The sequence below is a fragment of the Felis catus genome, chromosome E3 (assembly GCF_018350175.1).
Source record: "Felis catus isolate Fca126 chromosome E3, F.catus_Fca126_mat1.0, whole genome shotgun sequence".
Lineage (NCBI taxonomy): Eukaryota > Metazoa > Chordata > Mammalia > Carnivora > Felidae > Felis > Felis catus.
In genome coordinates this window covers 8,938,814-8,949,933 of record NC_058383.1, presented here as the reverse complement: position 1 = coordinate 8,949,933, position 11,120 = coordinate 8,938,814, and the positions used below count along the sequence as shown (strand labels likewise).

Sequence of the window (11,120 nt, the reverse complement as noted above, 5' to 3'; positions counted from 1 at the left end):
GAGGGCATGGCCAGCAGGGGCCCAAGGGAAAGTGGCAGAGAGTGCATGGCTCCAGGGCACACAGAAAGGGATTCCCCAGAAGCTGACACCGCACATGCATCACGCATCACACATCCAAATGCAGCCTGACAGATAGTTTTGTTTTGTTTTCTTAAAGAGATAGATTTCTCTTCTTGATTGGGTTGCTTATCTGCTCAAGAGAACTCAGACTTTGTGGATTTTGGTTCCCGCAAAGGTCTGGACCCACTCACGGAATTCCTGGGGGATGGGAAAAGGAAGAGACATCCCACGTCCTGGGGGGCCATGCCTGGAACGAACAGAGCAGCTGGAAGGTCGGGCCACAGCTCCCAGGCACGTGGCTGCAGGCACCCACCAGCCTCCTGTACCCCGGGAGTCACAGAGCATGGGCACCAGTGTCGCTGCAACCATGTGTTTATTTGAAATGTGCAAAGCTGAACACGCGAGTGCAAATCTAACCTAGGAGGATCGGCCAGTGGCCCCAAGGTGGCCATGCAACGATGGCCCACGGCCAGTTCTGCTTGGCTGAGAAAAACACCTGGGCCCCTTGGACCAGTCCTTGGGTCTGAAGACCCTGAAGCCCAGGGGCTCACTGGAGACCCGTCCTTGCCTAGAAGCCAAAATAGCTTGCTAAAGAAGAAAGCAAAAATCACAGTGGGTCTGGGGGCAGGAAGGAGGTCATGGAAAACTATCCCGTGCCCGCCGGGGCCTCCCCTTCTTGGGGTGGGGTGGGGACTCAAAGCCTGCTGGCCTGTTAGGAAGGGCCCTCTATCTCTTGGGGAGTGGTGGTAGGTCCTGGGGGGGCCCTAGGGGATCCCAGAGTCTGGCACAGAGAGGCCCGTGGGTTCCCAGCTGGATTAACCATGGCCAGAATCAGTGAGGACTCCATCAGCATCATAACTGGGAGGTGACTGCCACCAGGCCTGATGGCCAGGCTGTGGGTGGCGCCCCTAAGATGGGGCTGAGGGGGCCCCTTGGACCTTAGCCTGGCTGGGCCTTGGGGGCTTTTTGGACCTAGGGGGCCTGATATGGCTAAGACATTCTTTTAAGGGGGCACGGTGGGGGGGGGAACCTGGACCTCTGGCACCGGTGGGTGGTTTCTTAGGGGAATTCTCCAGGGAAGTCTAAATCATTAGAAGCAGCTGAACAAGCAGGGGGGCAGAATGCAGCCATCACTGTCGTGTCGGGGGGGGGGGCCCGGGGACTCATTGCCACAAGTCACCGGCGGCCGCCCCATTGTCATTCTCGTGGAACTTGTGCAGGTGATCAGCGAACCTGTGGGGGACAGAAACCTTTGCTGAGACCGAGTGTGAAAAGGAGAGAAGTGCTTGTGTGTGTGTGGAGGGGGGCACGGGGATCCCCAGGGGGTGTGCACCATGTGACAGGGTAGGTGCTGGGGAGCCGGGGGTGGGGGGCAGGTGAGGGGCTGAGGGTGGGGAACACGGGAGGAGCTCGGTGGGGCTGGGGGGCTCAGTGCAGGGCTGTGGTGGGACTCGGGTGATGTCCTCACTTCTTAGCGCAGAAGGTGGCACAGTCCCTCTCCATGCTCTCGCTCCACGCCAGCTTGTAGAGCACCTGGCCAGGCAGAGACACAGTGAGCCGTCTGTCCTGCCTCACCCCCACTCCTGCCGTCTACGCCCAGACCCTGGGCCTGGCTTCCCGGCGGCACATGACGGTTCTCACAGCCCAGACCCCAGGGCGGGAGGGCCTCAGAGATGCCCCTGTGCCCACCTGTGTCACACACGGCCAGGCGGGCCTGGACACGGAGGCATGGTCCTTAACATTGTAACCTATTGGCCCTGGGGTGGGAGTTGGAGCCCAGGCTAACCATGTAGGGGCCTTGCTGGGGACGGGAGTCCCCGAGGCCGGAGCCTTCCGCAGGCACGCCCTACCCTCTCCGATTCCCTGACTCAGCGGACTTGCAGACATCATTAGGCCGGGCCCTCTAACTGGACCATCACTCTGCATCTGAGGAGATTCAGTTCAAGACGTCCCTGCTTGTGCAGCCCACCTGGCTGGCCCTTAGTAGAGTTTTCAGACCTTCTTTCCTGCCTGCCTCAGGCTTCCACAGTGGCCATTCTAGGCCCCCGAGCCCCTCTAGGCCCGGCCCCTGGATGGAGTCAGCCAGGCTGTTTCCACAGAGCAGGTACCTGGGCTGCAGCCCCAGCCAGAGGGAGAGAAGGGGCGAGAAGTGGCCAAGGGTAGACAGTGTGGCTTAGGGTTGGCCCAGGGTGCCAGGCCCCGATCATAGGGACCCCGCTGCCCTTGGAGGTCCGGGAAGTGTGGGGAAGGCAGTCCTGGCTGCCTGCCTGGATACTCACCAGGAAGACCAAGCAATGCAGGAACAGTGTGTAGAAGAAGCCAATGGTGCGTGCTATCTTATTGGAGAGAACCAGTCGTCCCTGGGGAGCAACAAGGTGTGGAGTGGGGAGGGGACAGGCCTCATCCAGCCCTGAAGGGCCGCCCTGGGTTCCTGCACAGAGGGACCCCCGGCAGCGAGAGGAGGGGAGAGCAGGCAGCGGGGGCTGAGAAATCGGGCCCCAGGAGTGCTAAGGAATGGCGCCCCCTGCGGCACCATTCCAGAACCTACCATGAATGGTGCTACCAAGAGGAGCTGTCCTGGACAGGGAGGGACCCTGTTCTAGGTCCCACAGCCACTCATGGCAGGGCCTGTGAGGGGTGAGTGGGGTCCCTGGGGCCTCTCCAGACTGGACGGAGGGCAGATGTCTTTGGAGGCCCAGAGTCAGAGGTTCGGCTGGGCGTGGAGGAGGGGACTCACCATGCTGAGTGTGGCCTTGTCCCAAGGGCTCAGGCTCAGGTACTTCCGCTGCCGCTCCTGAAGGGGGGGAGATGATGAGGAGAGGACCCCGAGGGTCCCACAGGCCCCGGCATGCCGCAGAGAGGGACCGTGCCCTGCCGTTCCTGCAGAACCCCAGGGGGCTGCCGGGGCCTCCCTGGTGTCCCGTTCCACTCAGCAGCACATCTAGGCTCACCCGACCCCTGTGTGAGCAACTCCCGCCATAGCTGCCTCCCTCTGCCCTCTTCGGAGGCCCATTCTCCCTGGCAGGGTCTCTGCAGCCAGAGACGGGGGCCTCCCGGAGGCCCCTTGACATGGGGAGCTCTGTGCTTGTCTGCCTGACCCCCGAGCACGCACGTGGGGTTCACCCACTCGCTGTCACGCATCCCCACAGAGCCGTCAGATATTCTGGGCGCCCTTGGCCTGCCCGGCGTGGACCCTGGGCCTCCGCGGCACCAAAGCAGGCGCGGAGGCCACGCCGGTGGTCTGGGGTGTGTGTGGGGCCGTGTGGCCGAGCGCAGGGCGAGGCCGGGCCTGAGCGAACAGACCAGGGCTGGTGGCGTGGGGAGTGAGGGCGGGCTGAGGCCCGGTCAGCTGGTGGGTCCTCCGGGCTTCCCTGCAGCCGCCAGTGAGGGCGTCTGCCTTGCTCTGAGGCCGAGCTCACGCACCCGCCTGCTGAAGGAGGAGAAGGGGTCCAGGCGCTCCTCGTACTGGGAGGAGTACCGCAGCTCTGTGTCGTCACTGCTGCCACTCTGCAGGAAGAGGAGAGACCCAGTCACCAAGGGCCCGGCAGGGAGGCCAGGGATAAGGCTCTGTGGCTGGCAGGATCACCCGGGAGCCTCAGTTCCTCATCAGCACAGCGGAGGCGAGGGAGGGGCCCCGCACCCTAGAGCTGGGAGTGGGCTGGGTGACAGCAGGCTGGGGCCACATGTCTAGGAGCATTGCCACGGGGGTCTGGGCCGCCTGACTCCGGGCAGGTAGTGGGAACTAAAAGCCCAGTCTGGGGCTGGAACGCCCAGCACAGGCAGGGCTGGACCAGTGCAGGGAAGTGGGTTTGGAAGTGGTTCGCTGGGAGCGTGCAGGGTGGCCGGGGGGCATGGGCGGGCACCTCAGAGGTGAGATGGTCACACTCGCCCCAGCCGGGGGCACTGGGTACATGGCGCTAGTTTGCACAGAGTCTGAGCGCCCTCTGCTGGCCTGAGTACAGTTCCAACAGGTACAGTGGGCGATCGTGGCTGAGGCTCTTGTCCTAGGGTGGCCCCCGCCGGGACCCTTCCGCAGGCCACTCTGTCTCCCTATGGTCACAAAGGGTTTCCTCGCACGAGGAGGTCCCGTGTGAAGCCGAGGGGCTGAGAGAAGCCAGGGAGGGCACTCCGAGGCTCGGAATGGAATAGGTGTTTGCTCTGATTTTCTGGATTGTTTTGGGGGATATTGGAGCCAATTCGTTTTTTTTTTTTTTTTTTTTTTTTTTTTTTTTAAAGAATGTAATTTTAAAACCTACGGATTCCCCAGGGCCTATCCTGCATGTTAAAATCCCTGGATCCTAAGATCAACTAGGAGATCGCTCCCACTTCTTGGAGGGGTCACCTGGGCCCATGGGTGGCCCCCCCCCTCTTGTAGCACCTCACCACCCCCCGACTGCTTCTGATGAATGCACCTGCACAAAGGCTCCGCTGTGGGGGGCTCTCCCCGGCTTAGGGAGGACCGCCGGTAGGCAGGGCGGGCTGGATGGCCTCTGAGGGCTCCTATGCCCAGTGCTGCCCAGCAGGTCACTGTCTCCAACCCTCTGGCCTTGGAGGGCCCCGTCGACCCCTCTCCCTGCCTGGGCCTACACCTGGGGCTGAAATCGGGGAGGGCGCTTACACGGCCCGGGTAGCTCTGCAGGAACTTGATCTTCTCGAAGAGCTTGATGTTGTCGGCACGCAAACTGTCCAGCTCGCTCTGCAGGGCTTGGATGGTGTGCTGGGCCAGGCGGTTCTCCTGGGGGCAGGCGGGCAGGTAGGCAGTGGGCAGGTGGGCGGGCAGGCAGGGCCCGCGGTGGAAGGGGAGGTGGGGGGTGGAGAGGCCACCAGGCTGGCACAAGTATTCCTCCATCTACCTGGAGCCCCTTCTTTGCCTGTGGCTATCTCCCTGACCTTCTAGACTCTGGCAAGTCCCCCTTCTCCTCCTGCAGGGTGTGACCCACCCTGAGCAGAAGACAGATTGGGGTCAGGTGTCTTCATGTTTTGTTTGTTTATGGTGTCATCAACCTTTTATGAGGTTTTATATATATGCTATATACATAGTATACATAATAAACACTTAAAGTATGTATATACTATATATATAGTATATATACTATATATGCTGTATATACAGCATATATAGTATATATACTATATATATATACATATATACATATACATATACATATACATATACATATACATATATACATATACATATACTTTAAATGTTTATTTTTGAGACAGAGAGAGAGGGAGAGAGTGGGCAGAGAGAGAGGGAGACACAGAATCCGAAGCAGGCTCCAGGCTCTGAGCTGTCAGCACAGAGCCTGACGTGGGACTCGAACCCAAGAACTGGGAGATCATGACCTGAACCGAAGTCGGACACTCAACTGACTGAGCCACCCAGATGCCCCTATAAAGCTATATATTTTTTAATGTTTTATTTATTTTGAGAGACAGAGAATGAGCAAGGAAGGGGCAGAGAGGGCGGGAGAGAGAGCCCAAGCAGGCTCTGCACTGTCAGCACAGAGCTTGATGCGGGGCTCGAACTCATGAACCACGAACTCATGACCTGAGCTGAAATCAAGAGTCGGACACTTAAACCGCCCAGGCGCCCCTGGTGCCATCAACCTTTAAAAAACCATCAAGCTGTAATTTATATAATAAACGCCACTGTCTTCAAGTATACGGTTCAGTTTTCTAAAACATAGGCACAGTGTGATGAAACCATCCCCACCATCCCATGTCACAATATCCTTATTACCCCAACAGGAAACTCCAAACCCATCGGTCACTCCCTCTCCCTGTCTCTTTCGATTTGCCTATTCTGGACACTTTGTATAAACGGAATCATACACTGTGTGATTTTAATGTTTGCCCATCCAGGAGCAAACGAGAGGGGACCTTATTTGTCAGCTTATTCCAACGCTTGAGTCGCTGTTTCCTTCACACTGTTAACAATTCAAACAGGACTAGGGGCGCCTGGGTGGCGCAGTCGGTTAAGCGTCCGACTTCAGCCAGGTCACGATCTCACGGTCCGGGAGTTCGAGCCCCGCGTCGGGCTCTGGGCTGATGGCTCAGAGCCTGGAGCCTGTTTCCGGTTCTGTGTCTCCCTCTCTCTCTGCCCCTCCCCCGTTCATGCTCTGTCTCTCTCTGTCCCAAAAATAAATAAACGTTGAAAAAAAAAAATTTAAAGTTTAAAAAAAAAATAAAATAAAAAATAAAAAAACAATTCAAACAGGACTAAAAAGTATGTGGGAACAGGATGGCTCCGTATGGAATTGCCAAATGATCCGGGAATCCCACTTCTGGGTATCTACCGGGCAAGAGCTGAAAGCAGGGACTCTTGGTCCGCCCGTGTTCATGGCAGCATCGTTCACAGGCACCAAAAGATGGGAGCAAAGCAAGGGACCGCGGATGCATGAATGGAGGACCAACACTTGGTCTAGAGCACAACAGAATACTACTCAGGAAGGAAGGGCATTCGGACACCTGCTACAGCATGGATGGACCTTGAGGACATTATGGTCAGTGAAATAAGCCAGTGCACAAACAAACACTGTACGATTCCACCTAGGTGAGGTCCCCGGCGTAGTCAAATGACAGACACAGAGAGTAGAAGGGTGGCTAGCGGGGGCTGGGGGAACGTGGGGTTAGTGTTTAATGGGGGACAGAGTTTCTGTCTGGGAAGACGAAGAGAATTCTGGAGATGGACGGTGGTGATGTTCGTCCAACGCCGTGAAGGTACTTAATGCCCCTGAACTGAACACTTAAAAATGGTTAAGATGGTAAATTTTATGTTATGTGTGTTTTGCCACAATTTTTAAAAAGTAAGTCCCTTGATTAAAAAAGAAACTGGATTTTTAAAGCAAAAGGTGGAATTCTAGAAAACATTTTTCCTCCCATTTGATCTATTTTTAAGACCTCCTGTTAAGGGCTGCATAGGATTCCACTGTGCGGCTGTCCCTGGTCCCCAAGGAGAGTGTTTCCAGCCCGTGCTGTGAGGGGAGCGGTCCCGACCGTCTTTGTTTGAAGCCTCTAGCTGCGGAACCCAGATCACAGGAGGTCCCGTTGGATCGGGCCCACCCTTGGACCCGCAGTGGGCGTTCATTGAACATCGGCCTCCCCTTGGGCCGAGCCTGAAAATCCCAGGGGGGCAACCGTGGGTTTGGAGAGGAAAGGTCTAGAAACTCCCTCATCAGCTCAAACAGTGACTCTCCCTGGCTCCTGCTTGCACTGGACAAGATCGGGGATGACCTGGGCTGGCTCTGTGGGGAGGGGAGTCCGCAGGGTCCCCAAGGCCAGGATGGTGCCACCTCCCAGTATGCCTCTGGTCTGTCACTGGGCCCTCTGCAGTCTGGTTCCAGCGTCCACCCCCTCGGTGGCGGGGGGGGGGGGGTGAGGGGGAAACGCCCTGGCCTGGGACTTCGTGTCCAGGATATTCCTTGCTCATGCCCCTTTCACTTCCTCCCTGACCCCACTCTCGTTTTCTGTTCCCCTTTCCGGAACCACAGCCGTCCTGCTGGCACCGCAGTCGCCATCCAAGGGTCAGCAGCACCCACGGGGAGGCGCCTCACGGTAAGGGTCACCTTTGCAGACCACCCCTACCTCACGGCACGCCTCCAGGAAGGCCCCTCAGCCTGGCGCTCTCCCGATCCTTGCAGAGCTCCTCAACAGTTCCAGATTGTTCCTCCTTACAGGGCTCCAAGACCTCGCTCTCTCCAACCTGCTCTTGTCTCCGGTCCCCCACCTGATTTAGATGTTTCTCCCGGGACAATGGTGACCACCCCCCAGTCATCTTCTGGGGCCAAGTTCTGTCCTGGATTGGCTGCCGAGTGGCCCTTCTTACGCTCCCTTCGGACCGTGTCACTGCCCTGTTTAAGTCCTCGGGCAGCGCCCCCGCCTGCCAGTAGGGCACTCTGCGTCTTAGGTCACAGCCTTTCTGGTTTTGTTGGCCGCTTAGTCTCCTCTACTATCCTTTCAAAGCCCAGCGAGGCATAACCTCCTCCAGGAAGCCCTCCCAGACCGCACGGAACACATCTAACCCCTCTGAGGTGACACCCCCCTCCTCTCCAAGCCTGTGTGTCCCCCACTGCGTCCTCAGGTCCAAGGGGTGTAAGGGAGGGAAGAACGTGACTCACGGACTCCAGCTCCTGGTTCCGGGCGCGGAAGCGCTCCCTCTGGCTGGAGATGATGGAAAGCAGCGAGTCTACCTGGCCCTCGGGGAGGGTGCCGCTGGCTGGTGCCGAGGGGCCTAGGATGTAGGGGGAGAGCGTCCTGGGGTGGTGGGAGGCAGAACCCACCAGTGGGCCCTCAGCTGGGGCAGCCCCAGCTCTGACGGAGCTCTGGCCAAGTGCCATGGGGGCAGAGGCATAGGTGTGTGAGCACAAGGTGCTGGGCGGTTGGGGAAACAGAAGGGTGGCCAACGGAAGAGGTGCGACAGGGAACAGGGATCCTGGGAGGGGAGGGCCACGCTGTCTGAGGGTCAGGCCCCAAAGCCCCCTCCTCATTCCTCTGTACTTGAGTCTGAGACCCCTGCATCTGTCAGACTCGGGCCCCGGCTCCTGGGGAAGCAAAGGGACGCTGAAGGTGCCGGGAAGCCACGAGAGCCCCCGCTCCAGCGTCCTGGCCCCGGAGCCCTGGGTTCCGCCTCAATACCGAGACCGGAGGAGGCCACCTCCCCGGCAGCGCAGGGGGCTCCCTGCCAGCATCTCAGCGCTGAGGCCTCCCGTGGGGAGCTGTCGACAGGCCACTGGCAGGGCAGAGGGGGTCAGGGTCCTAGGAGGGGATGTCAAGCTAAGGCACAGAAGGGCAAGTAGGGGGGACTCAGCCCCCTCGTTTAGGTTGCTGCTGCCTTGCTGGGCTGGGGGACCCTGACCTCTGAGGAAGGGGAGTGCCCTTTAGGGATCAGCGCTCAGACTGTAGCACCTCTCCTCTCCCTGCTCCTGCCCCGCGCATCGCTGCCTGGGAGACAGGTCAGCCCGTGCTTACCGTAGAACAGGGCAGTGGCCTCCTTGATGGGCTCTGGGATCTTCTCCAGGCCGTGCTCAGCGGCGCCCTGCAGGGGAGAGGAAGAGGCTCCTCCATACGTGCTACCGAACAGATGGGGGGCAAGGCCCAGGCGGGGCGGCCTGGCGGCAGGGCTGGGCACGCTGGTGGCCACGAGAGGCCCGGAGAGGGTGCCTTACGTGGGCCGCCAAAGGGAAGGCTGGGCCTTAAATTGACCCCGAGGCGGGAGCTCAGCGGCGGTGCTGTCACGGGGCCGCTCGGCCCTGCCCGCCAGCCTGCTGGGTGACCTGGGCCGGCCCGGCTGCTCTCGCTGAGCCCCATTTCTTCATCTATAAAATGAGGTGGGGGACAGAGCAGAGCGACTTCCGAGGGCCCTGTGTCCCAGCCTTCCATACTCTTGCGGCCTCAGTCCTCTAGCTGTGGGCTGGCTGGGTGAGCCCACAGCTCCCAAGGCCCAGTTCCAAGCCGGCGCCTGGACACAGGGTGCCTCGTGCCAGCTCCAGGAAGCCTGCCCCCCGTGCCCTGTGGTCCGGCGTCCCGGAACCGGGCCTTGGCGGTGACGTGTGCAGGCGATGTTCAGAGGCTGTGGGTGACAGCCCCCGCGGGCCTTGTGGGGGCCGGTGGACACCAGCTGCCCGAGGACCGGGCTGGTCAACCCGCAGAGTCGCAATTTCCAGACTCAAAGCCTGGGGCAGGCGGTGAGGGGGCAGGGTGGAGGGGGCGGGCTCACCTCGGCGTCTGGCCGCTGAATGGACTGGATGGTACTGAGGTCCTGCTCCAAGCGGGCGATCAGGTCCCTCTGCTCAGCGGCCGTGGCCGTGGCCTCGGTGACGTGGGCTTGCAGATCCGCGCAGCGCCCTGTGCCAGAGGAAGACGTGGTCGTCAGAGGGAGCCTGGTGTGGCCCGTGCCGCCTCTCCAGCCCACAGCCCGTGCCGCTGCCTAAGGCACCACCATTAGGCCAACCAGCGAGGCCAGGGGTGCTCCTGGCTCTAAGAACTCATTACGCGGGGACGGGAAGGAGCCCAGGTCGGGGATGCGGGAGGAACGGGTCCACTCTGGCTCTGCCGTGACCAGCCTGGCCAGCCCCTGGCCCGCTCCAGGCCTCGCTTTGCCTCTGTCAAGCAAGACAAGCAGGTGGAACCCGGCAAACCCCACGTTCCTTCCAGGGCCGGTGCCCTGGGATAACAACCAGAGCGAGGCCTCGGGGTAGGAGTCAGAGAGAAAGGTTTCAGCAGGCGGTAGGAGGCGCAGGGGTGGGCAGGCCCCCAGCAGATCCAGCAGGAGGTGGGGGAGTGAGGGGTCCCACCTCTGGAGCTCAAGGCCAGACTTGCTTGGCCTCTTCCTCAACAGGCTCTGGCCCAGTGAGGGGGTGGGGTGGCCCCCCAAGAAACCTCTGATCCACCCACGTGCCACCCAAGTGTCTTCGCGACGGCGCCAATCCAAAATAATTTTGTGTGGAGGGTGGGAGATATTGGGGAGATCTAATCCAGGCCCCGGTGGGTGCCATCAGCAGCCAGTGGCAGGGGGGACGGCGGGGGCCCGGGGGCCAGCCGACCTGAGCTTGAGGTCTGGCTCTACTCCTGGTTGGCTGCGGCTCTGGGCAGCAGCATGGCCCTGTCTTGGCCTCAACAGAGAAGGCGCTGGAGGCCTGAGGCCCTGGGCGCTGTCCTCTGGGATAGACCGCATGGCCACCAGGGGGCACTGTGACACCAGAAATGCCCAAAGGCTCGAGGCTATGGGCAGTGTCAGAAGAACTGCCCGTCCTCTCCCCATCACAGTGATTCGCCGGTCAATCACTGTGCCGCCTGCTGACCTGCTGGCCAACCTGGCCTTGGCCATGCTCAGCGTCCCGGGCTGGGGGAGGGGGGGGCAGCTGACCCCACCCCTACCTGCTCCATCTCCCGGGGGCCCACTGCACGCCCGAGTTCTTTACACATCTCCTAACAATTCAATCAGGCAGAAAAGGCGATCCCCATTTTATAGATGAAAAACTGAGGCCTCTTGGTCCAGGCCCAAACCTAAGGGGGTCCACTCCTGGCCATGTCGCAGCCCTTCCCCACCGCAGGGT

The 11,120-nt window shown here is 60.1% G+C and overlaps 1 protein-coding gene across 4 annotated transcripts in view; it reads right to left on the bottom strand.

The window, feature by feature from the left end:
* Positions 1–414: 414 nt before the first annotated feature.
* The window catches only part of CUX1 (cut like homeobox 1), a 375,787-nt gene continuing 365,081 nt past the window's right edge, over positions 415–11,120 (bottom strand). For all 4 annotated transcript variants that reach the window (XM_023246761.2, XM_023246760.2, XM_023246759.2 and 1 more), the window contains exons 15-23: positions 9,782–9,909; positions 9,034–9,100; positions 8,184–8,296; positions 4,679–4,795; positions 3,484–3,567; positions 2,798–2,854; positions 2,340–2,420; positions 1,529–1,593; positions 415–1,293 (exon numbers count right to left, since the gene is read on the bottom strand). In XM_023246761.2, coding sequence (XP_023102529.1) covers positions 1,224–1,293; positions 1,529–1,593; positions 2,340–2,420; positions 2,798–2,854; positions 3,484–3,567; positions 4,679–4,795; positions 8,184–8,296; positions 9,034–9,100; positions 9,782–9,909 — 782 coding nt within the window. In that variant the 3' untranslated portion in view covers positions 415–1,223. The remainder of the gene's footprint in view (positions 1,294–1,528; positions 1,594–2,339; positions 2,421–2,797; positions 2,855–3,483; positions 3,568–4,678; positions 4,796–8,183; positions 8,297–9,033; positions 9,101–9,781; positions 9,910–11,120) is intronic.